The sequence below is a fragment of the Arvicola amphibius genome, chromosome 11 (assembly GCF_903992535.2).
Source record: "Arvicola amphibius chromosome 11, mArvAmp1.2, whole genome shotgun sequence".
Taxonomy (NCBI): Eukaryota; Metazoa; Chordata; class Mammalia; order Rodentia; family Cricetidae; genus Arvicola; species Arvicola amphibius.
The window spans coordinates 48,828,022-48,855,464 of NC_052057.2; the positions used below are offsets into that span (position 1 = coordinate 48,828,022).

Sequence of the window (27,443 nt, forward strand, 5' to 3'; positions counted from 1 at the left end):
ATTATACATACCAACCCCAGTTCCCCCTCCCTTCCCTGCTTCCATTCCCTCTGCCTATTCCCCCACCCCACCTCCCTTCCACTCCTCAGAGAGGGTAAGGCTGACTGCTTTGGGGAAGGCCCAAGGCCCTCCCTACTATATCTAGGCTAAGCCAGGTATCCATCCAAAGAGAATAGGTTTCCAAAAAGCCAGTACAAGCAGTAGGGATGAATCCTGGTGCCACTGCCAGCCATACAACTGTCACACATATTCAGATAGTTTGGTTCTATGTTTGTTCATTCCCAGTCTGGCTGGAGTTGGTGAGCTCCCATTAGTGCAGGTAGATTGTTTCAGTAGGTGCACCCGTCATGGTCTTGACTTCTTTGCTCATATTCTCGCTTCAACTGGACTTTGGAAGCTCAGTCCAGTGCTCCGATGCAGGTCTCAGCCTCTGTTTCCATCAGTTGCTGGATGAAGGTTCTATGGTGATATTTAAGATGATAAATATATTTTAGTATTTGAGGCACATTTTGAATTGGAAATATTTCAAATGTTCCAATTCTACAATTTTAATATAAAGAATTTAAAAATATTTGTATTTTAAAGAACTGATTATTAAGTTAATAACCATCAGATAACTCTATATGCTTTTTTTGCATTTGAACAAGATCTTATTAAGTATGGATTTCTGTGAACTTACCACTGAGAAACAATTAGCATGAACTCTTTCTCTCATAAGTTTTTTCAATAGAATGTTTTTTACAGAGGTGTTTATTAAAGCATGACCATATTGTTTTTGCAGTTTCTTGTCTTTATTTTGAATGACCTTGAAGCCATGACCTTGTAGTTGAAATATCTTTATATCACCAGTTTTTAGTTTTCCAGAGTTTAGATCTTCACTGGAGACTGATATTTGCAGTAGTATTTCTCTGACCTGAAAAAATAAAATCTTGTTGTATCTTATTTTTCCCTTCTGTTCTTGGTTTAGTGTTTTCTATTCTTTGAGGGACGTTATGATAGGTTTTGCTTTAAATTGCAAATGTAATGAGAAGACCTTTCTGAAAAGGTCTTTTCTGAAAAGGTGGACAAATCACTCTCAAATGTTTACCAATGTTTTCCTGTGCTGTATGCTTATAAGTTATTGCTTGCTCTGTTGTTCACGTGGTTAGAATCAAGCCATGACTGTCCATTCCTTCACACTGTTTTCTAAGACTCTTACATTATGCATGACAAAATTCTTTTGATTATTGCTATGTGACTGGCTGTCTTTTTATACAGAATGTACTGTGTTTGTAGTGATTGCTTTGCATGAGGATTATGAAATGTCATACAAATGAAATGGTTGTGGAAATAGAAAGTTATTCTGGGGCTTGACTTGCTTTTTGTGTGCTGAGTATGTCAATTGTGTGACACTTAAAATTACTTTCATATGGCCTTTGACTTCCCTCTTTGGTGTGTTCATCTCTGCTATCAGATTAACACTGTTAGGGATAATAAAAACATGTATTAAATGTTCACAGTGTTTCCTATGGTCATTCTTCTAAAACACGATCCTATTATAAATAAGTATACAGGACATGAAATTGCACAATGGCATGATTCCATTGTTTCATAAAGTTGATTTTGAAGTATGAGTCCTGACTGTTCAACTAATTCCATAGCGAAACATGACTGCTACTAATGGGACTTTTTTCTGTTAAGTAACAAAATTATTTGTTGATATATTTCTGCATGTGGCAATTGCCCTAAATCCACAACTAACATTTAAATTAAAACAGACGGGGGAGTACTTGTGTCATGACAAGTAATTTTAAAAAGTCACAGTTTTTTTAAATGTATAAATTAAAAATGTGTAAAATACAAGTGATAATGATCATATGAAGACAATTTTTAAAAAGCAGAAAAAAAACAATTTACAAAGAGTTTCTGTTTTTTTTTTTTTCTAGAGTTATTCTCTGGTCCCAAGTTAAAGAATAGTTTAACCTGTTGTATCTTTATGACTGTCACAAATTTTGATTAGACAGGACATTGAATAAATTAAGTATATTCAACTAATTAAACTGTTTACTTTTTATATGCAGTGGTATTTTTTTTTACTAAAATCATTCCTTTGGCCTATGACTCAAATACTAAGTCATAGTATATTTTGAATGATGAAAACGTTCAGAAGCCAAATCTATGAGATATTTTGGGGAAGGGGAATTTTTTCTTAAAAAAAATCAATCAACTGTGATATAACCACTTCCCCACTCTTTTTTAAATATTCTTGATAATTTTAATATTTACATTTATTTTTCCCCCTCAGTCTTGTTTATTCTTGAATTGTCTTTTTTTTCCCTCCATTTCTCCGTTCTCAATCCTAGGTCCCCTTACAAAGAAACAGACAGATGATTTAGGTGATAATGACGGTGCTGAAGATGAAGGTATTTTTCCCCCACCAAATCTATTTGCATGACCAGGGTTCTGATCACTTTTCCCACTCCTTTCTATTTTTTTTACTTCTTGTCTTTTTTTGAAGAGTTCTTTTTTAATTCTTGTTTTTGATGTGTTTTGTCTTCTTGCTTGTTGTTACATATGAATATGCATTTTAAATTTTTTTAAAGTGATTGTTACATTTTACATTTTGATGCCGACCATTAAGATGTTTTAGAAAGAGGGGCATTTTTTTCCTTTTTGGTTTTCTTGAGCTGACTTTTGATATGTTCCATCCCTGTTTTGACAAACCGCCACATTCCTTGAACTAACAATCCCACGTGTAGTCCCTGTGGCCATTGCATGTGCTCTAATCTTGGGAAATATTTTGGCCAGTTTGACTGTGTATCATTTTTACATTTTTCTTCCTTTTTCAAAAGTACTCCTTGCTCTACTAAAGGAGAGGTGAGCTGATACAAAGTGTTTCTTGAGCAATGTGATTTAGGTTTTCAAAAAATCCTGTGTTGTGTTGATATTCTTAAATATCACATCAGTTATATGGTATTACATAAACACCACAGGCACCACAACTGTTAGGCGAGTAATGAAGGGTAAGCATGTAGCCCCTGGTCTCTTAGTGTTGATTCATGATACTGGAGACATGTTCAGGTGTAACTCAGTGTTCTGTGCTCTTTCTGACCACCCTTGGCACCTGAACTGGTACACATTCACATACCAGATGTGCAGACATATATTATTATGAACTAAAAATACATCTCATAAATGTTTTGATAAATTTAATAGGTATTTCAGATACAAGATTACAAATATATTTTTCATTTAAAAACCAAGATTACAGGTATGTCTTTTCATTTCAAAATGTGGATACATTTTATTAATCTAATAATATGAAATAAAAATTTCTAACATTCAAAGTATTATCATCCTCATATAATGAAAGATTTTCTACTTCATTAATAGGGGAATTCTTTTCTCTTTTCTTCATTCTTACAGCATACCGTTTTGATAAATTGGTGAATCTAAGCACCTGCTAGCTCTCTTGAAGTCTGTCTTCCTACCTGATATTTAACTAAGTTTCTAGACAGACTACTGCTTAATTTAGCCCATCTTCTTTCCATTCAGATTTTTATTTTTAATGTGCATTTTGTTTGATTTTTGATTTGCATGTTACCCTAATTATAAGTCTTAGAGAGGCAATTAATTCAATGAACAATTTTATGTTTTCCCTCAAACCTTTAGATCTCAAAAATATAAGAATGTAGGAAAGAATTTCTGAAATAAAATCTTCTGTTCCCAGGTCAGCAGAACTACTACCCTCAACAAGTTGAAGAAATCTATGACTAAATCACCTTCATAAACAATTTGAATCCATTTCTTTTAAATTTTTTGATACATATTCACCAAACACTTCTACAATGGAAATTTAAATGTTAGAGGTAAAATATAGAAAGCTTAATTGTTGCAGCTCCAAATTTGTATTTTATAACATTTAAGAATTATTAATGGGCTGGAAAGATGTCTCAGAATTTAAGAGTACATACTAATTATCTTAGTGTTCTATTACTTGGAAGAGACACTATAACTAAGGCAACTTTTAGAAAGAGCATTTATTTGGTGGCTTGCTTACAGTTTCAGAGACTTAGTCTATTATCATGGTGGAAGCAGGCAGGGTGCAAGAGAAGTGGATGAGAGTTTTCTATCTGGGGCAATGGCAGCAAACTCTGACCCTGGCCTGGGATTATAAATCCTCAAAGCCCACCCCCCATGCCACAACTCTGACAAGGCCCATATGTCTTAATCCTTCCTAGATAGCCCTTTAACTGGAAGGAAACGAGAAAATATGTAAGCCTATGGGGGCCAATCCCATTCAAATCAACTTGCTGCTTTATTGGAGGTGCAGAGTACAGAACCCAGCACTTACCCATGCAGCTCACAAACTCTGTTATTCCAGCACAAGAGGTCTCATTCCCCATCCCCTCAAATTTCCTAGGTGTGTGCTTGCACACACACACACACACACACACACACACACACGTAAAATAAATAATTAAAAAAGAATTGTGGCTATAGTGCAGTTATTACTATTTGATTATATATTTATTTACCATGGATCCCAATGTAGAAGTAGGCATTAAACACAAGCTAATCACTACTATTAATATTAAGTAGTTAGATATCACTGCCCAAGACACATAATTTCCAGTGCTAAATAGTTAAAGTATAAACTTATGCTTTCAGATATACTCAAAGATTCAGAATATTTCTAGGTTATTATAGGACATGGGCAGTGTTCTAAGATTATGCTTTAAGGAATTGTAAAATATATAAAATTCCCTGAAAATCTAATATCCTATACATTGTTAGTATAGAAACCTGCATCTTGTAAAGTCCAAAATTTAATAATATAGTCTCAACACTAGAATAAATCATTACTCTAGCTTAAATTTTTTCAGGTGCCGAATCAATCAAGTTATTTTTCCATTGAGAACTATAGCTTAGAGTAGGTACCTTTGAGTATTGATAGTGAGTTAAGCCCTGTAGCACCTATATCTAGTTTACAGACCACCTTTGAATCCCATTTACCATTTTAATTCGTTATTAAAAATAGCCTAAGCACTGGTTAAAATGTCAGGTCTCACTCAAGGCATTGGAAGCCGTTTACCAGGGCTACCAAGTTGAGGGACACTTCTTCTCTAAATGTTGGAAGCTGTGTGCTTTTCCAGCACTCGGTTCTAATGCAATCCACTCCTCTGTTGCACTAGGTAATTACTTCAAAGCAAGAAGGATAATTCAGATATCCCATGAGGAAACGTGCAGGAAGGTCTCATGATCTCCTCTTCAGTGCTCTTAGAATTCTAATTTTGTAGATGCGATGCAAATCAAAATAATCTAATAAGCAGTTTGGATTTGTGGCGAATGTTGACTTGGCATCACTGGGCATAGAGCAAAGGGTGAAAAGTCACTGGAGCAAGGCTTCTCTCCCATGCTCCACTCCAGGTTCTATGACACTTCTCCACAGCTTTCCTGTGACCCCTGCTTCCCCCGCTTGTCTCGGCCACTGCACTCTGAGCTCCCTTTTGACATTCACTGCCCTTTGTCCTTTATTTCCTTAGCTGCCCTGCAGATTTCTCTGCATTATAGACTGTGACTTCTCATTCCCCGACTGCAGTCATCTCTAGACCAAACACAATTCCACCATTTTTAATTTATGATTTATAATAATAAATTAGGTCTTATAGCCTAATCTGAGGTCATAAAAATGTTTTAAAACAGTATCCAATGTTTCTCTCAACATAGTCTAGGAACTTACAAGATTACAGAGATATATTTAATTGTGCCAAGAATATCCCAATACTATCACTTTAACATTTAGACAATTTTATTATCTCCACAGAGATTCAAGTTCTCTAAACATTGATCTCTAGATTCTCATTTATTTTGTAAACAAATGTTTGTTTTGTGTCTAGATTAACAAGAACAGATTAAGCCACACTTTGTATTCTGCATTAGCAGTTCTGAAAGCTAACTGGCACCCGGAAACATGAGTGAAAGGCATGGACATGTTTTCAAGTGTCTCTTTGTATGTCTCAGACAAAAATTTAATTATGGCAATGCTTCACAAGTTAGAAACTATTAAATCTCCAAGACCTCTAAAATACGGACAATTACCCAGTCCACAGTCCTTAAAAAAGCAACAAAACACACATTTGAAGAATTTGCTTACCAGCTGTTCACTGGCCATTGAAAGAGCGTGTGATGCCGAGTCATGATTGCCAAGCACAGACTCTCATGATGTTGACTTTTTCTACTTTGGCCTAAAATATTTGTAAATAGGATGCCATAGTTACTAAGGTGTTAATATTCCAAATGTATTATTTCATTGACCTTAAAAACTTAGCATTCTTTCTTAACACTTTATAGGAAAATGATCCTCATCATAAGATTTTTTTTTACTATTCCACTCCTTTCAATCTCCATGTGTTTAACAAGGCCTAAAACAAGCAAAAGAATTATGAATATGCTTGTGAAAAGTTACATTTTGATTAGAACTAAGCTAGTGTTTTAAGAGCCCACGAAATACCAATTTTAGTAAAGTCTGAGCTAGCTATTTATTCAAAGTAAAAAAAAAAAAAAAACTAGATAAAGCATAAAGTTCCTGTATTCCATTTTTATGTAGGAAATGAAATAATAGAGGTTTAAATGTACTGTGGCTCTAAACCATTCAATATTAACTACTGAAAAACTTGTAGTACAGGCACTAAAGATAAAACAGAGATACTGTCAAAATGTGATCAGATAGCAATCAATATTATGGTATCTGATATATCAATTCTGTTTATCAATGTCTTGTTCTCTTTTAAAAAACAAACTAAATAGTTATGATTTTAACTGCTTTTTATTATCATAAAAAAACCTTAGAGATTAAACAAACAAAGGAAAATGTGCCACTCAGATAAAAAATGGGCCACTAACAACGAATTCCAGTTATTTTATGTTACAAAAGTTATTTTATGTGTTACAAAAGTTTCCAAATAGTAAATTAATTTGCATTCAGTAATTTTAGTTATCAACACACATTATAGTATTTAAGTTCAGAATCACTTTAAAAGAAAAAATCATACATAGCATTACAATTTGATTGAAATTTTTACAAAGAAAGGCTCAATATTCAAACTTCTTAGGCAAGACCAAAAGATTTGAAAAGTTTGAAAAATTCAATTAGAAATTCAAATTTACTCAGATATCTGCGATTCCTTTATGCATAAATTTCAAGGGGAGAGAGAGAGAGAGAGAGAGAGAGAGAGAGAGAGAGAGAGAGAGAGAGAGAGAGAGAGAGAGGTGAGGGAGGGAGGGAGAGAAAGAAAGAGAGAGGTGAGGGAGAGAGAGAGGTGAAGGAGGGAGAAAGAAGAGAGAGAGAAAGAAAGAGAGAGGTTAGGGAGGGAGAGAGAGAGGTGAAGGAGGGAGAAAGAAGAGAGAGAGAAAGAAAGAGAGAGGTTAGGGAGGGAGAGAGAGAGGTAAGGCGAACAGAGAAGCAGAGAGGTGAGGGAGAGAGAGGGGAAGGAGGGAGAAAAGAAGAAGAGAGAAAGAAAGAGAGAGGTTAGGGAGGGAGGAGAGGGTGAGGGAAGAGAGAGGTGAGGAGAGAGAGGGTGAGGCCAGAGATGAGGGCTGAGGCAGAGAGGTGAGGGAGAGAGAGAGAGAGAGAGAGATGAGGAGAGGAGAGAGAGATGAGAGGACGAGAGAGAGAGAGAGAGAGAGAGAGAGAGAGAGAGAGAGGGAGGAGAGAAGGACTTGCCTGGGCACAGACCCTAGATCTAGATTCTTCTGACAGGATTGCCCTTTGAGACAGTGCTCATGTGTGTCTGCGGCCGCAAGGTGTGGAATAGTCTTCCCGTGTGTGCTAGGTATTGTCTTCCAGGTGAACAGAATGGCTCTGCCAAGACTTCATTACTGTTCACAGTGGGGGCTTTGTAATTCTATGTAATTTTAATTAAAGGAGAATTCTGAAACAGCCTCCCTCTGCGCTACCTCCAAGCATACAATTAGCAGAGTACAGTGTCTGCTGCGAACAGCTCGGCTAATGATTTCAGTTTAATAATTTATTATTGCTTCTTCAATGCCAACCATACAAGAAAAAATAAGAAGCTAAAATTGTATGCAGCAAGCAGGCATTTTAGGTGTGTAGTTTAATCATCTTTGAAGGGATCCCTTCCCGTTTCCATCTAACACCTCCACAGTCCCCTGAATCTTGATATGAGAGGGAGCATGGGCTGGGAAGTTGGCTCAGTGGTGTAGAGCACCCGGGTTCAGCTGATAGCGCGGCCCACATGGCGACTCAGAACTGTCTGTACTCCAGCTCCAGAGGATCGTGGACTCTCTCTGGACCATCGGCACTAGGCATGCATGTATCCATGTAGGCAACACACCCCATACACATAAAATAAGATTTAAAAAAATAAAATAAAATAAAAGAGAATGCTTTTGTCTGTGAGAGATTTGCAGGGCATATACGGTGCCTATGCCTAGCAGACAGTTCCTATGGAAAGCCGTTCTCCTCGCTAGTGAAGCACATCCATTGCCGAAGCAAGCAAGGATGCTTGCACACAGACATGCAGCGAGTCCTTCTAAACTGATCTTTCTCAAAGGGACACCCAAGAACAAATGTAATGGTGAATGTATGAAAATGTCAAATGAAGCCCATTAATTTTATGCTAAACTAAAATTCAATTATAAAAAACGAAGACTATTAAAAAATAACACATTTTCATTATCTAAAGAAACGGGTGGGGGAGACTCCAAGATATGCCATGAGCCACTTCCTCAACTTGGAAGTCTGAATAAATAAGAGAAACTGCAAGTTTTGATCAGAAAATAAGTTTTCAGTCAAAGAAATCACTTCTCACAGTCAAAAATAATTGAGACATGGGGCATTTAAATTGGTCATTCCTTTTAAGGGAGAGGACAAACAAATCCCAAACCATCACCAGTCTTCCCTGTGATTTCTATCTTATGCTTCCAAAAAATGCTGACATCATGACTGGAAGTTTGTAGGCGAAGTTAGTTTGATTAAAACATTTAAAAAACTTAAACTATGTCTTCAAATGACACTTTCAAGCCAGTGATAAAATTAATATACAACAACATACTCCATATAAGATTGCTTATGAGCAGAAAGAGCCACAACTTGCTATAAATCGTAATGTATTACTTATAGTCATATTTTGATACTTTAATGTTTGAGACTGAATCAACACCACAGGTTAACCTTTTCAAAAGAAATTACTACATTTTTAATATTGATAAAATCACTATTTATATGGTACTTCTTCATTCTTGTTGAAAACCACATCGTTGTTGTCAGTGTATCTTAGCAAAATAAAATGAAATTGAGAATGGGAGAAAATCACATTAATGCCACCCGACATCGCTCTATTTTTGGCCTTATCATAATCCATGATGAGTAAGATGGCACCAGAGTGGGCCTAGGAAGAGCACATCAGCTACAGGAAGTAGTGCAAATAAATTTTTGTCCTGTTTTTCTCCCAAACACTATGTTTGCTTTGGTAGGTGAACTCCATGGCTTTTCTACAAACATATTCCCATAAATGCATCACAACAGGTGCTCAGATGCACATAATTTTACTGTCTAAACAATCGTTTGACAGTACTTAAGCAGTAAAATTAAACTCTGAAATGAATATTATAATGGCATAATTATATTCACAAATGAGAGCACAAGTGACTTAATGTAATCATATTGTATTTGATACAAAGCTCCATAATAAGCAGGGGAAGGGGTAGATTCCTTGGCTCTAAATAGAAATGAACCATTGTCCTTACCTTATAGTTTGTGAACCATACCCATCTCTTGGAAACAAAGTTTTAGGCAGAAAGTAATGGGTGCCTGTTGCTTTTTTCTACAATAACTCTTAATAAGAATTGCTTAAGAAACACTTTAAGAAAAACAGCAATTTAAAATCATGCCTTCCTGTCCTCAACATACAACCGTGCTGTTTTATTTTATGTATTGTTGGGTGTAAGAATAACAGTCAACTATTTGTTTTTGCAGATATTCGGGACAGTGGGGGTCCCAAGCCAGTGATGGTGTACATCCATGGTGGCTCTTACATGGAAGGCACTGGAAATCTGTATGATGGGAGTGTCTTGGCAAGCTATGGCAATGTGATCGTCATCACAGTCAACTATCGGCTTGGGGTACTTGGTAAGATATCTCTTGCGTCTTTCACCATGCATCATAAAGTACGTCATAGCTTTGTTTTGCTTTCTTCTTTGCTTCCTGACGGAATTTTTTTGAACCTAAAGTTTTGAATGGTTCTATGTGCTCATTAAATGTTCACACAATAAATACAGCCAACTTGGGAAAAATTCAAATTTGCAGCAGAAAGGTAACAGAGGCATTGATTGTTTAGATGTATATCGTGGTTTGATTACACAGAAGCATGAAAGCTGACAATGGCAAAGTCTTCAAAATGAGAAAAAAAACAAGTGTCTAGACAAATATTTACTTCTATTGTTCTTCGGTGGAGCAGTGTTAAACATATGCTTGAGATTGCTCTTAGATACAGGTTTAAACTTCCTTCTAGAATCTCATATGGACTAACTTGGAGAAGTTTCTGTTTATCATTGTCATGTAGGCATTTCCTTGGTTCTATCTATTTGCGGTTCCAAATTAATTAAGAATATTTTCTCTCAGTATATTTCTATTGAATGACTTAATTTGAAAAAGCATACAGTCATTGCTTAAGCTGACAGTCAGTTCAATTCAGTCTGCCCTATTGTTTCCAGATGGAAGACAGAGTCTAAGCCAGGACCCTTCATTTTGAATAAAAATATAGAGAAATTTTACTCTTAGTAAAATATCTTCATTTAATAGTCAAGTTTTAAAAGATAACTTGCTGTTCTACCAATTTAAGAAGTAGGTCACATTATTGGTAATGATGAAGAAAATAGTATTTAATCAAAGTTATCTGTGGTATGTTAATGTAACTTGATTAAAAATAAAATGTATCTGCAAAATATTTCACTTTTAAATCTTAGTTGTTCTAAAACTTTTAACACAGCTTCAAGACTCAGAATCATTGTATGTAGATAAAGGGATATGCTACTCCTGATTTTTGTCTTCTAAATTTAGGAGAAATGCTAAATTGTATACTATTTTATATCATTTTAAATATCATACATATGGTTTTGCCATGTTGAGAATAAGGGCTTCTTACTTTCTCATCTTCCTTAGATATTTTGACAATGTGGTGGAGTCAAGTGGATGATGCTATTAATGGGCATACTTTATCAGTGGAGGTAGAGCGTATTTCTGCAGCCCAATGCACAGGTGCATTTTGCTGACCAGAGTGTATAATTGTGCATTCTTCAGTTAGAATCATTTCGTTGCATTAGAATATGCTTCTGACCACTGAAAACTCTGCTTATTAGAAGACAAAGAAGGAAGTGTTGATAATTATCCCTAAGTATCTTAATATTCTTATTTTATTCTTCCAAAACATTTTCACATGATGGCTTTTGATGCCTTAACATTTTTATTTTGTAGTATTTATATTTTATACTATTTCTATAATTCAGTCATTTTAATAACTACCATTCTCATTATTTTCCAAATTTCTCCAACTGAAAATCCCGTGCAGTGACATGTTTGTAGACTAAAGAATCTAAAAGAAATTGCAAGTGTGGAGTTCGTGCTTGTAGCTACGGTGTACGGTGTTTTGGCTGACAATTAGTGTGTCACAGCGCAACTTTCTATGATGAGCTTTGTGATGAAGCTGATAGAAATTTTACCCCAGACTTCCTGTTTCTATTTAAAAGTGTTATTTTCCTCTCTTATTGTGTCTTTAGTAAGTACTTCACATTGATCTGATTTGAATCCTCCATGCATGGTCACATCTTGTGTTAACAAATGACATTGTGGTTGGGTTTCAGCACAACAGAACAAGCATCTAAAGGAAGGAAGCACTCACTCATCTCATGGTCTGCCTGGCTCAGAGCCAGCACTGCTGCCACGGAGGATGGGACTTTCCAGTTTTAGTCTGCTCTGTCTGAATCCCAAGGTTCAGCCTTCAGTTGGCTCTTTTATTCCTTAAACAGTAATCATATTTAGTCTGAGGATGCTTTTTATTAAACTCTTAACATGAAAAATAATCAAAATTGTTAGTGAAATTGTGTAAAGGAATGGTTCTCACAAACCCTTTCTTTGCACAAACCTTTCTTCGGGCCTAAGACCACTGGAATACACGATGGTTCATAAAAATACCAGCAAAATCATTGTATGGTTGTTGTCAGCACAACATGAGGAGCTGTGTGGAAAAGTTGCAGCCTCAGGAAGTCTGAGAACCACTGCTCGAACACATATTTTAAAGTATTAATCCTAGAATTAGTTGGATTTGGTCCAGAGTTTTATTTTCAAAACAAAACTGTTGGGATTGTATTCAAATGAGATAATCGAAGGAAAAGTAATTATCAGAACATGTGTTATAGCATCCTTCTCACAAGTGTCACAGTAAACCAGATCAACAGTCACGTGTTGAGCCATGACAATGAGGACTGTGGATATTTTGTGTGTTTGTTTTGTATATTTATCTAACAACAAGCTCAGCCAAGGATTCTTAGGAGTGGGTTCCAAAAGAACGGTGGTCAAGTTTGCTGTGAGGTAAATGCTGAAAATTAGATATAAAATAAGAGTTGATTTCATATCAGAGAAAGTCAGTCCTACACTGTCTTTTGATTCTGGTGTTTTGTTGTGAGGATGAATTTGAGAAACCAGTGAAAACTGGCTAATTATAGTTCTGTTGATCTGTGGCAATTGGCAGGCAAGCCAGTGTTTGGAGCATGTTTTTGCCATTTTGAATTTATCATATTTGTTTTGCTTTTGCTTTTTGTGGTTAGTAGTGAAGTAAAAATGATTCAGGTATAAAATTCATATGACTATCTGGTAACCAAGGTTCTAGAATTAAATCGTCTTGTGTGAAAAAAATATTTTGTGCGTTACCAATTAGGAGCAGCGTGGAGAAAAACTAAACATGTCAGTTCATTCAGGGAGTCGATGGTTGGCATAACTTCCTGAACGAAAACGCTTCTCTGGTGTCCTTGGAAGAGTGGCACATACCCCCACTGAAGACTACTGCGCATAGCCTTTCCTGCTGAGGTAGTCAGCTGTGTGCTGAGAACATTAACCGCCAGTAAGGTTGGCAATCTAGACAAGAGGGAGGAGGTAGGACTCTGGTTCTCCACTCACTGTCTCAGATCAACTGTCAGTTCCTGGGGACCATGTATAAGCATCCAGACAGGAGCTTGATCCAGCTCACAGTTTCGTACTCCTGCAGTTGTGATGTAGCTGGCTGTGTTTCTGCTTCATTTAGCATCTGCTGTTTAAAGCACTATTCCATAGATCTCGGAATTGAGTATATAATAATTTTTACTGGATTGCATTTTAATATTTTTAATGTATGGTTACTAAAATTTAATAACTTTGTTAACAAACGAAAAATGCTTTGGTTATGTTTTATTGTAGGAGAAAATAATCTATTTAAAATATTTAGATTGTACCCTGGGTAAATGTGTATTTTTATTGCCAAAAATTGAAAATTGTGATGAAATAAGTTGTTCACTGTGTAAGATGCAGGACATTCATATTTTTTTGAAAATAAAAACACTAAGATGGTTATGTATCTTTAAATCTCACAAAATATAAAATACAGTAAGCAATTTAATATTTCAATGAGTTTCAACTATTTTAAAATTGCAATAAATTTATGTTACATTTTTCTCTTATTTTTTTAATTAAAAATTTCCATCTCCTCCCCTCCTCCTCCCCCTTCCTTCCCCTCCCTTCCACCCATACTCCCACTCTGCCCCACTCCAAGCCAAAGAGCCATCAGGGTTCCCTTCACTATGTTAAGTCCAAGGTCCTCCCAGCTCCCCCTAAGTCCAGGAAGGTGAGCAACCAAACTGACAAGGCTCACAGTGAGCCTGTCCGTGCTGTAGATTTCATGCTCATCGCCGTTGTCCTTGGTTTCTCAGTCCTCTTCCACCGTCAGCCCCATTCAGAGAGTCCGGATTGGTCCCCTGTTCCATCAGTCCCATTCCAACTGGACTTGGTGGTCTCCCGTTAGATCTGTTCCACCGTCTCAATGGGTACACACACTCCTCACGGTCCTGACTTCCTTGCTCATGATCTCCCTCCTTTAGCTCCTCATCAGGACCTTGGGAGCTCAGTCCGGTGCTTCTATGTGGGGCTCTGTCATTTTCTCCATCCAATGCCAGGTGAAGGTTCTATGGTGATATGCAAGATATTCATGAGTATGGCAATAGGATCTGGACATTGCTGGCACCCTCTCCTCAGCTGCCCAAGGAACTAGCTGGGGGCATCTTCCTGGACACCTGGGAACCCCTCTAGAGTCAAGTCTCTGCCAACCCTAGAATGGCTCCCTTAATTAATATATATAATTCCTTGTTCCCATATCCACCCTTCCTATATCCCAACCATCCTATTCCCCCAAGCTCTTCCCATCCTACACTTCACACTTTTCTCTCCCCATCCCCCCACTCCCCCACCCCACCCCACCCCCAAGTTCCCATTTTTTGTCTGGCAATCTTGTCTACTTCCAATATCCAGGAGGATAACTATATGTTTTTCTTTGGGTTCACCTTCTTATATATCTTCTCTAGGATTTTTTACGAATTATAGGCTTGATGTCCTTTATTTATGGCTAGATACCAATTATGAGTGAGTACATCCCATGTTCATCTTTTTGGGCCTGGGTTACCTCACTCAGGATGGTGTTTTCTATTTTCATCCATTTGCATGCAAAATTCAAGATGTCATTGTTTTTTATGGCTGAGTAGTACTCTAATATGTATATATTCCATACTTTCTTCATCCATTCTTCCACTGAAGGGCATCTAGGTTGTTTCCAGGTTCTGGCTATTACAAATAATGCTGCTATAAACATAGTTGAACAAATGCTTTTGTAATATGATTGGGCATCTCTTGGGTAAATTCCCAACAGTGGGATTGCTGGGTCCTGGGGTAGGTTGATCCCAAATTTCCTGAGAAACCTCCACACTGCATTCCAAAGCGGTTGCACAAGTTTGCATTCCTATGCCCCTAATACAAAAGCACCCACTTATGTAAAAGAAACATTACTAGAACTCAAGGCAGCAATCATACCAAACACACTGATAGTGGAAGACTTCAACACTACTCTTTCACCAATGGACAGGTCAATCCGACAGAAACCTAACAGAGAATTAAGAGACTTAATAGAGGTAATGAACCAAATGGACTTAACAGACATCTATAGAACATTCCACCCAAACAGGAAAGAATATACCTTCTTCTCTGCGGCTCATGGAACCTTTTCGAAAATTGACCACATACTCGGTAACAAAGCAAACTTCCACAGTTACAAAAACATATTAATAACCACCTGCATCTTATCGGATCACCATGGATTAAAATTAGAATTCAACAACAATGATACCCCCAGAAAGCCTACAAACTTATGTTACTTTTAGTATTAAATAAATGATTCAATGCAACGGTATTTAAATTAGGTCAATGTAAAATTTGTCAATTGGTGGAAAAAGCTATTTTTGTCTGGTAAGGACGTATTAGAGGTAGTTGTGCAAGTCTTTATTCTAGCCAATATTATTAATTTTTATATTTATTTTTCTTATTTCTTTGAACACACAAAGTGCTTTGATCCTTTTCCACCTCTAACACTTTCTAAACTCAATCTCCTTCCCTAACCATATAACTTGTATCCTTTCCTTGTTATTTCTGTCTTCTTTTTCAATGCCTCAAGACCAGTTAATTTATGTCACCTAAGTGTTAGTGAATGTGTGGTTTTCCACTGTGCATGGTTGACTTAGCAAGTGGTAGACTTAGGGAAAGCTGTCTCTCCCTGTCCTAACAGCTAGCAGTTGCCAATCGTTCTGTGTCTTGTGATGGAATACTGTGCTCTATCCCTCTTTATGCTGAGATTTGGTATGGTTAGGATTTGTACAGGATTTATGCTCTCATGAATGCTGTGAGCTTATATGCATAGCTACCCTGCTGAATCCAGAAGACAATCTTCCCTTGGAGTCATTCATCAGCCCAGAATCTTACATGTTTTATGCTCCCTTCTCCTGTAATGATTCCTGAGACATGGGAGAGGCTGTGTTTGTTATATATGTGTTCCCTTTAGGTCTGAGCATTCTACACTCTTACGCACCAAACCTTGGCGAGTTGTGAGATGCCATCAGCTACAAAAAGGGATATCTCAGATTAATGTTGAGATAAAGAGTCCATGTGTGGAATGACAAGCACTCAGAGTTGTTTACTATGCTGATTAGCATCATAATAGCAGTTGTTTCTCTCCTAGGATTTAGGAACTGCCAGCTATAAGTTCTAGAACAACAACAAAATGTTGCTAGGTAGGGATTTTGGCTCGTGTAGCAGATCTTAAATTCAGTAGTGCACACATCCTTGGCTTGTCGATCCTGAGTGTACCAGTGCACACACATCCCTGGCTGGTCACTTCTGACTGTACCAGTGCACACACATCCCAGGCTGGTCGATGCTGATTGTACTATTGTGCATACCTGCCAGGTTGGTCAATCCTGATTGTACCATTGAGCATACCTCCTAGGCTGGTCACTTCTGAGTATACCAGTGCACACACATCCCAGGCTGGTCAATGCTGATTGTACCAGTGTACACACGACCAAGGATACTGGATCCTGTAGTTTTCAGGACTGATAGGCAGGTGTGACCAAGTGATAACTGATAGGCAGCTGTGACCAAGTGATGACTGATAGGCAGGTGTGACCGAGTGATGACTGATAGACAGGCATGACTGAGTGATGACTGATAGGCAGTTGTGACTATATATATATATATATATATATATATATATATATATATATATATAGTCAGTGATGACTGTCTTCCTTTTCCAGTAGTTTACATGGAGTTTCTAGCAATATGAAAGCTAGCCAAGAGGGCTGAAGCATCCAGGATTCATTATTCCCAAAATTTGTCTGAAATTACACAAATTTGGGGAAAATATCTGATATAATATTTTACTTTGAAATATATATTTTGCATAAGCCTTGAGATTGGAAAATATTGAAGTAAATTGTATCTAATTGTATTAAATAATTATAATTAGTTTATCATGCTACTAAAGGCTATAGAGTTCAAAACAATTTTTCTTAACTTATTGCAAGCCAGTTTAATAAACTTTGTTTTTATTTTGTTCAGCCTGGTTACTGAGAGTTAATGATTTTTATAACTCTTGTTATATTGTTGATACTATCGTAAGGCTTAAAATACTATAAGAAAGAATGCATATATACCTATTGCTTTAGTGTGGTCAATTGTCACCAACACCACACAAGTTAACAATATTTATTGTTATGAAGAATGAAAAGTAGGCACAACATTGTCATTTTAAAAAGTTTTATTAATGAAAAGGTGAATTGAATGGTAGAGAATAGTAATTTATATACTTTATTATGATAACATCTAAATTGATTTCTATTTTGAAGGCATGGTCTATATAAAACTAAAAACTTGAACTTTAAAAGAATAGAAAAAATGTATCTGATGGGCTGATGAGTACATGCTCAAAAGGATCTCTGTATGAACTCTAGGAGACTTAGCTCAAGGGGATTCACCAAGTCTGTGGTATAATGTACATTCACATATTTGTAAGCGACAACGAATAATGAAAAAGTGGTCATGAATTTGAACAAGAACAAGGAGAGCAAACAAGGGTTTGGAGAAAGACAGGGAAGTAGGGACAGCTGTAATTATATTGTAGTTTCAAAAATAAAACCAAAATGTAAAGCAAACCACTTTCCAACTTTGCACTTTGAATTTTTTTAAATAGAGAAATGCTTCTTTTATTTTTTCATTCCCATCTGCTTCAATTAAAAACAAATCTCTATAACAAAAAATGAAAATAGCTGCATATGCAAAAATAATATATAATCACATGCCAAATTTTATATGTTGTTGATTTCCTACTTTGTGTCCGTGTATGTTATTGGATCACACAAAGGAAATTACTCTGCTCTTCACCTCAGAGTCTCTTCATGGATTCCTAGTTTTTGGACAAGACCTCGAATTTACTGAAAAAAAGAAAGCATACCATCATTTCTTTATTGGTTATTTTCCCATATTGTTCTTGCCTTAAAAAACTGAAGAAATTTGTGACAACTAGAGACATAACAAATAGGCTGCAATTTATATTTGGAAAATTAAACACTTAAAAAGAATTGTATGCCCCATTATTCAAAAAGCATTTTAAAGGACAAGGCTTTGCATATCTTAATCACCACTGTCATGCAAAGGTACGGTGAATAATAATCAAATGATACACTAGTAATTTTTCTCACATTATACTACAGGGGAATTTATTATATGAGCTGTATTATTTTTATTTGCAACATAGAGTAATACTAGAATTGAGTGGAAATTATGTTACTAAAAAATGTAAAACTATAATCAGTATAGTTCTTGTGTCAATTTTCAATAAATCCAAAAGCTTAGCAGTAAATGTTCAGATTTCTACAGTGCCATTCAACAAAGTGCAAACCAAACCAGTAAGCCAAGATATTTGGTGATTTTAGTTATAAAAGTTGAAACCTAAATTGCAATTCAAAGAGCAGAGATTTATGGTGGTCATAGATTTGTCCTGTAACATACCAGTTTTTACATCTGGGTTTTTTTTTTTTTTTTTTTTTTTTTTTTTTTTTTTTTTTTTTTTTGGTTTTTCGAGACAGGGTTTCTCTGCAGCTTTTTTAGAGCCTGTCCTGGAACTAGCTCTTGTAGACCAGGCTGGCCTCGAACTTACAGAGATCCGCCTGCCTCTGCCTCCCGAGTGCTGGGATTAAAGGCGTGCGCCACCACCGCCCGGCTACATCTGGGTTTTAATAAAGTGTAGGTGGTAATCAATTTTGATTAAGTGCTAGAATGAACACCCTGGAGGAGAGAGATTGTTTATTTAAGGAAGTTTTTTTTTTTTTTTAAAAAAAAAGCTAACTGAAACCTTGAACAATAAGCTGTGTATTTGTTATGTTTATTCTACATACTACCTACAATGTGTCTGATGTAGGTTAGAAAACTGTCAGCAAGTCCCAAATGACAAGTAGTAATTATCAATTAAAGTAGTTATGAGGAGAGTTTCTGTAAGATGTGTTCCAGGTATCTCTGATGATTTATCCACTGTAAACTGTGTGGTGGTCTGTACAGACTTCTGGTAACTGTTGAGGGCTTTATAATTTCATCTGCTGCCATAAGGGATGTGAGGGACGCAGTAGCTAAACAGAAATCAGCATATGATGTTCATTAGACAGCATCTTAGTTCATCTTCAGCTCTGAGTTAGACATGGTTCTAGAAATGTCCTTGAGACCAGATGCTCTGTGAGGACCCCAATTGGGTGACTCCTAGGGACACAATACTGCCTTGTCAATACCATGTGTTTCTTCTACAATAGCAAAGACTTTCATTAAATTCTAGAAAATTCTATGTGCTCCTACCAGTCAATCTCTTTGTGTTGGTCTATATTGAATCTCTCCAACTCAACGTGGCTGTAGTGTGTGGAATTTTCAGGTTTCTTCATGTTGTGTTGACAACTAGCTTAGGCTGGTAGCTGTATCAACAATAATAATAATCACAGTCATGTTTGTTAGGGAACAGGTGAGCCCTTGTGTTTTCAGGGGGAATTAGAAACCTTTCTTTTATACACACTAACAAAGATTTTATCAAATTTGTCAATGTTTTGATGATGAGATTAATCAAAAACAATACTATGGAAAAATATTTAACATTTAAGTTAAAATTTGAAGCCTTTAAGACTCAGTATTATCAATTTTATTCTAGAGCATAGTGAATAAAAGATATACTGATAACTTCTTAATCTTGTGTTGTTTTTTACTCACCAATATGGTCACATGTAGGCTCTGACCTCTCTTAAAAGAATGTATTATGTTTTATTAATTCTCAAAAAATGTTCAAATACTGGTAAGTGAAGTATGTGACTTATAAGTTTCTTATTTATTAAGATCAATGATTTAGAAATAACAGCATAGAATGTAGATTCCCCCACCCCTAGGCAAGGCTTTTCTGGGTCTAGAATGTAGTCTCTAGTCCCTGATTCCACAGTTGGTAGCCGTTCTTTTAATTAATCTATTCATCTGTTCACTCATGAGCTCCAAATACAACTGTAAAGTGCTCTCAAAATGCTCTTATTACATGGTCACAAATGTGGACAAATCAGACTCAATCTATCCACTTTCCAGGTCATGGTAAGAAAGGGAGAAAGGCATTTCATGTTGATATGAACACACATGATGAGAAGTTGTGTTTCTGAAAAAGCAATGGAATGCTGAGGAAAGAATTCATCTCTGAAGCTATCTGTGGAGGTGAACTATATATAAAGAGAATGACAGCATTTTGTCTCTCATGGTGAGGTTTTCTAATGCCTTCAAAAAGGTAAAGATTTAGAGTCATGGCAAAATATTCCAAAACAGTTCTAAATGCATTGGAAGCAAACTGAGTTGTTTAAAAAAGGAGATAGAAATGTGGAAGTATTAGCAATTAGACTTACCACAAAAAAATACATCTAAAAAAATTTAATCTAAGAAACTACACTGCTGCTGCTGTTTAAAAAATGATATTAGTCTTTACTTAAGATAGCTCTTTCTATATTCCAAACACACAAGAACTTGGATTTTGAGTACTGCCGTTTTGCTGGACTTTTGAATTGTGCTTTTTCTTCCCTCTGTAGCCCCTGCTTATGCCAACCTGAGGGCCTGGCCCCCTTTCCTCCCTTTCATTGGCTTGCATTAGAAATAGACTATCTCATTTGCACGCTCATGTAGTTCTTCTGCTGTCCCGGCAGTCCCCGAGTCTTCCCGTGGACTACCTAACATGCAAATATCTGGGCACGTCTCCAAGTCTTCCTGTGTACTACTGATTCTGCAGACATCTGGGTACTATTCCTATCATTGTCTTCTTATTCTGAATTATCCCATTTCATTTTTTTTATTAAAGACAGTGGTTCTAGAGCCTTTCTTTGAGCCCTACTGTTACTATGCTTCTTCATCTTGGGTTTTCCAGATGACCCCAGAACATCCAGTTCCAAACTCACATGCAATTCTATCACACGTTCCAGCCAGGCAGAGTCTCTCTCCCTCCTCTCTCTCTCTCTCTCTCCCTCTCTCTGATTCTCCCAGTTCTTCTCTCTCAACATTTAACACTATTTCTTGAGTACATTCCATCAAGTTATTTGTTTGCTTGCTTGCTTGCTTTTCCTGCAATTTTCAAGTCTGATAAAGAATATTGCTATTTTATAAACAGAAGTTGCCCTCTGTGTAGGTCATTTTCCTGTTCCCTTGACAAACTACCTGGATAAATCAACATCATCTTGGAGCTTTCAGTTCATGTGTTCTTGGTGCCATTACTTTAGTCTACGTGTGGATGAACCAGCATCATTGATGAGAGTACACAGACCAGCAGAGAACAATGCTCATAGAATGTCGGTATCAGAGAAAAGGCAGAATACCAATATTCCCGTTAGTGCCACACCCCATTACCAAACTTAGTAGCAATTAGTTATGACAAAAAGATATGTAGGTGCATAATGCATTGAATTATTCTAGAATTTTTAAGTTTTTGACTCTGTGAAAATAAGCTTTAAGAAAGACATTATTTCATTTTTACAATTATTAATTTCACTGCTGTATTATGCATATGAGGAGAGAGGAGTGTGAGGATCTGACTGTGCATGCCATGTGTGTCTGTTGAGGTCACAGGACAAGACAGAGAGTTGAGTCAATTCTCTCCTTCTACCATGTGGGTCCTTAGACATGTACTAACTTCCCTCCCTTGAGCCCTACTTCCTGAAGGTGTCACTGTTTCCTAGTGACACCACAGACAGGTGACGAAACTTTTAACATATGGGTACATTTAAGATCCAAACTATCACCAGTTCTGCAGGCTTTTAAAGAAGTGTCATCCACTCAAGACAGGCCATGCATCCTATTATCTGTCATGGCCATTTTAACCCCTTACGTGTTGCCTGCTTCTCATGACAGTCATCAGGGTCAAGTTCATCCTCTCAGAGATCATTCAGATCAAGTTGGTTCTTGTCTTCCCTCTGTTCCCAGCCAGTCTGTTCTTCATAGAGGTTAGTGGTTTTATTGTGTACATTAACAGTTTCAGGGGTATAAGTTCTACTATACACATTAAAATATAATTCCAACATCTTACCAAGTTTCCTAAACCCTCAAAGCCCGGAAGAGTATTTTGCATGCATAACAAAGTCTTCACTAACCCTGTAATTGAATGCACTGTGCTTTTCCTAGGGTAGGTGCACAGGGAATAAAGAACTGGGGCTGATGGTGAGACTGTTGGCAGGAAAGAGCAGCAACCACATGTAAAAGACACATTTTATATTCCTTGTAAATGAGATGGAGCTTTTTAAAGATAAACACAGTGTGCTCCATTAGCAGAGGCAAAAAAGCTCCCTGGATATCTAGATCCAAATGTTTCCTATCCTAGAACTATTATGCATGAAAGATATAACTGATGAAAACTCATGAGTTATTTCTACATTGCCATGAACTTAGTCATGTGTTCTTCAGATACTTGCTCTGTGCTTGAGGGGATGGACAACACTGATACTAAAGAACCTGAAGACGGTGGTAAATATTGATCCGCGAAATCAGATAGGTGCAGTAACACAGAAAAATCACTCATGTATTTACAGATACAATAAGCCACAGATCTTAAAAGCACGGTGAAATGGGAGACCTTGAACTATGCCGAAGCGTGTGCAGCTAGAGATTACAGAGCTAGTCTTCTCTGAAAGCCCTCCTACACACACAGCTCTAGGACAAGTTAGTGGCATGAGGACCAGAGATTCGCTCTAAGAAAACCCTGAAACACAGATGAAGCAATGTTTCTGAAGGGATTTCTGCATTTGTAGAGCACAGAGGGATGAATGCCCTCAGATGAAATGTGTCCAAGAGATAGTAATTTTTGTGTCATAGATTTTGGGTTACTGTGTTTGATCTTGGGAAAATGGCATCTTGTAAAGAAAATTCCTTTTTTCTTGGTGAATTCAACACACTCAAACTGACTTAAGCCATTGAAAAGAATTCTTTGTGGTTACACTGCCATAATTAACAGCAATTATTTCTGTCAGAAAAAGAAATGTAGTGATTTTGTATTATTTTAATCATGCTACAATTCTTTAGGTTTTTAACTTTATATGAAGATAAACTTAAGAGAGTTCTATTCTTTCTTTTTAGTATAAAAATCTGTTTTGTTAGAGAGTTTTCCCATGAGACATGACACCCCTTTCTCTCCTAAGCACAAGGAACCTGCTTTCTAGCATATATAAACAACAACTTTGTTGCTGCTGTTGTTTGGAAATCAATCTGTGACATTGACTAAAATAGATGGTTATGAATGGCTCAGAATAGGTTTATTTTCAATTTGAAGATGTTTAGAAGGATCTCAGGCAAGTGTGATTACATACTAATCTGTACTAAATTAGAAAAAAATCTACTTACTCTCTTACATCTCTTAGTAACAATTCCCTCTATAATGCATATTTTTCTTTGGGGAATTAACTTTTTAAGTGAATCCTTCATTTACATAACATTACAACCTGTTTTCATGGACCTTCCTAGCCATAGTTTTGTAGGAATCTATGCATTGAGAGGATAGTCATTGTGAATAATGCACGCCAAGAGACAAGAAGGTGCTCAACACTAAATGTCTGAAAACATTTCCAGAGTTAATGAATTTTAGCTTAAATTCTACCAGCAATTCTTTCTTTTGCTTAGCTTTTGTACAGTTATTTGTGTGTGTGTGTCTGTGTGCGTGTGCATGTGTTCTTGTGTGTGTGCGTGTGTGTGTGTGTGTTTGCCTGTGTGGCATGCAGAGGTCAGGGAGAGACCTCTGAGAACAACTTGCAGAGATTGGTTCTTTCTTTTCACCACTTGATCCCAGGCACCAGACCCAGGTCTTCTGGTTTATTCAGCAAGCACCTTTACCCAGTGATCTGTCTTGCCAACCCGTACTGACTCCTTGAGATCAGAAGGGATGTGAACCTCCTAACCAGTCACCAAAAAAATCAAGTACATTCTAAACTGTGAAAATGCTCCATCATGCGTTAAGGGCTTTAAAGTTGACAAAGTTCAGACGTGGACTTAGCTTCCCAGGGTCCATTTTCCCATGAGCTCCGAGCCGATTTTGTTCCTTTATCTGTTCCCATAGGCTGATTCCAGAAGGGGCTGCCCAAGACTGTCCTGGCCCAGAATCTCAACGAGGGGGGAGGTAACAAATTTGGTTATCTCCTACTAAAGGATAAATTTTAAAAATACATACATGTAACAGTATAGAGACTGAGCAGGTCACACACATGTGGATGTAAAAACAAACAGAGAAAAAGGCCATGAATCTGAAAGAGTAAGCACGAGGATACACAGGGAGGGTTTGAGGGAGGAAAGAGAAGGGAGTAATTAGATTTTATTATCAAAAATAAAAGAAAGAAATGAAAAAGAAAGCCTTAGATTGGGATGGTTACTCTGTGTTCTTTATATAAGTAATTGTTTTACTCAGTACGACTTATTTTGTTGAAGATGACGACTGACCGTCCCTTTGCTGACCCTCTAATGTGGGCAGACAAGAGTGTGCAGGCCATGGCCGTCTCTCTCAGCCCAGTTTGTCTATAGCAAGAACAGTTTGCTTAGCTTTGGAAATGGCTTTGTATGAGGAAGAAATCAAGGTTTTTCTCCTCTTCTCCTGTTTAGGTCTACTTGCTCTGTTTTACTTTTAATACTGATTTCTAACTTTGTTGTTCTAGTTTAAATCACTGACAAGTCCTATGATTTTCAAACTTAGAATTAAAATTTGATGATGATGTTCAATGCTCAGGGTAGTTATTTTCCTTTAGCTCAGTTGTTACTCCTTAGACATTAGCAGAAATTCTTCATTCCCTTAAGATCAACACGTTTCAATTTAAACTGTCTTGAGTTTGTTTTATACTTTGTATGTGTGCAAATTTTATACTTGACATACAGATATAAACAAATATTCTAGTCTCTAGTCTTCATAAGTTCTGCAAGTTCTCCTCTTGTAAATGGTGCGGCAAGAATCAACTGCAATTCACACATGCAGCCTTAAACTGCCTAGTAGCCACACTGAAAATACTTAAAAAGAAGCAACTAGGATTTATTCCATGTATCCTAATACATCTAAATATTTCTAACTTGCATCAATGTCAAATTGTTAATATTTTCAATTTGTTGAAACTTAAGAGTGTTTCAATTCAGTCTCCAAGTTTACAGCAGATAAAATAATTCATAATAATTTATAATTCTATGAAACAATAAAGGCATATTCAACGGAAATCATTAGTTTTGTGGTTGATTTTGAAATTTTAAGTTAATTAAAATTAAGTACATCAATAATATGAGCCAAATGCCAAGTGTCCAGTAGTCTCCTGAAGCCAGTAACTACCAACATGGGCAACATGTCTTTGTATACTTATACTGAACTTTATAAATACATAATTGTTAAAAGGAATAGTCAAAGTAAGAACTCCACATTCAAAGATCCATTAATTTTCTTCAGTTGTATATTTATTGTGCTACAATAGCTTATATAATTAAATGGATAGAAGATATAAGCTGGGCACTCTATTACATCAAAGGCTTGGGGATCAGAGGCAAGGAGAACACAAATACTTCAGGGAGACCTCATCTTAGACAAACAAACCCCATTTCATACCATTTCATACCAAAGAGGAAGACGAGAATAAAAGACATATTAACATTTGTTATTTTATTACTAATTTCCAAAATGAAATAAAATAAGTCTCAAATATATGGGTTAGAAAATTCATGCTGTTTCTTAAACATTCGTATTCCATTTTTCATCCAGAGTTTTGGAGGCCTTGGGTCAGATTTAATGCCTGGTTTTAATGTCTGTTGCAGCAAAAAAAAAAAAAAAAAAAAAAAAAAAGAAGACTCACAAACACAAAGGTGCAATAACACAGTTAAGGAGCGGTGCGGTGTTAATCACTGGATAGTTAAAGCTACATAATCATCTTGATAATTCTGAGGGCTGAATAACTTGTCAAACGGGACTAAATCGTCATGGTTTCTACTTTGTGACATCGTTGGCTACAAGCTCATTCTCGAGAGCAGAAATAAAAAAAAACTGTCAGCTTTGCCATTTTTCTGTGACTCTGGTCATCATGAAATCTTCATTCTCTGGTTTATCTGCAAGCTTCCTTTGAAACAGCCTGTCCTTGTGAGTGCCAGTTTTAATAAATTAGGCAACCTAGACAGTAAATCCACTTAACTAGGTTCACAGCTCTGCAATGTTCCTTGCCATAAGGAAAGTAGGCCAGAACTTTAATGGGCAAAGTCCTCTCTGTCCTCAGAGACCTCCTGCTCAGAGACCAGGAATAAGGTGTGTGTGTATTTTGGTGGCGGAGAAACTGGCAAATGATGTTTTTTATTTGCATATGTAGACAGGCTTCAATGTTTTATGTATATATATATATATATATATATATATATACACACACATAAAGATAATATATTTTTCAGTAAATGTAATTACAGATATTGCTATTTTCTTTCCACTTTGGCACTACCCCATCGGCATGCCATTTTGACTGAAACAGGTTATTCCTTATCAGGTGTATTTCAATTAATTGACCAACAAGGTGCACTGATAATCGCAATGCTGTGGCGCGAGGAAGTCCCTCTCAGGAACTATAGGTAGCAGTTGCAGTCTGTGTGTTTCATTTTCCTCCCATCGGCTTGGATTTGTTTGACCTTTTCAGTCCTATGACTCTAAAGACCATCTGAGCACCTGACAGGCACTGAGTGGCCCATGGCTCTTTAGATGGCTTGGAAGTTTGCACAAGAGGACAGCACAGAAGCTGTGTCATCCATGTGACACAGAAACCAGCGCAGAGATTAAGACCCCTGTTTTAAAGCTGCCCTTCAGTTGTCATTAACTTCCTAAGGAATTAGAGCTGGGGCTTTGCACATCTTCAACTAGGAGGGTCTCGGGAAGGTATTGGAAACACCAGTCAAAAAAATTTAGCATCTTAATGGGTGTTTTGAAGTGTTGGTTGCAGGGCTTTATTTTTAAAACTAAAAATAAAATTATGTCTGTTTTTTCTTTTAATCACATTTTACTTGTGTATTATTATTTGTGTGTGTGTGTGTGTGTGTGTGTGTGTGTGTGTGTAGAGGAAAACTTGTTGGATTTGTTTCTGAAGCATGGTCTCCAAAGATCAAATTCAAGTGTCTAGCTTTTGCCTTTCCCCTCACAGACATCTTGCTGGTCTTCCTTCACTTTTCTAGTATTAGGATTGAACCCAGGGCCTTGAGCATAGATGACAGAGCATAGATGACCAGAGCAATACCCTCTCCTATCTCAACCTTTGCCCCACCTCTTCTTTTTAAATAAAAATCA

The 27,443-nt window shown here is 36.7% G+C and overlaps 1 protein-coding gene across 6 annotated transcripts in view; it reads left to right on the forward strand.

The window, feature by feature from the left end:
- The window catches only part of Nlgn1 (neuroligin 1), a 682,701-nt gene that overhangs the window by 208,330 nt on the left and 446,928 nt on the right, over nucleotides 1-27,443 (forward strand). For 3 of the 6 annotated variants that reach the window (XM_038347696.1, XM_038347697.1, XM_038347701.1), the window contains 2 exons: nucleotides 2,343-2,402; nucleotides 9,980-10,132. In XM_038347696.1, coding sequence (XP_038203624.1) covers nucleotides 2,343-2,402; nucleotides 9,980-10,132 — 213 coding nt within the window. The remainder of the gene's footprint in view (nucleotides 1-2,342; nucleotides 2,403-9,979; nucleotides 10,133-27,443) is intronic. The other 3 variants (XM_038347698.1, XM_038347699.1, XM_038347700.1) reach the window with 1 other exon arrangement.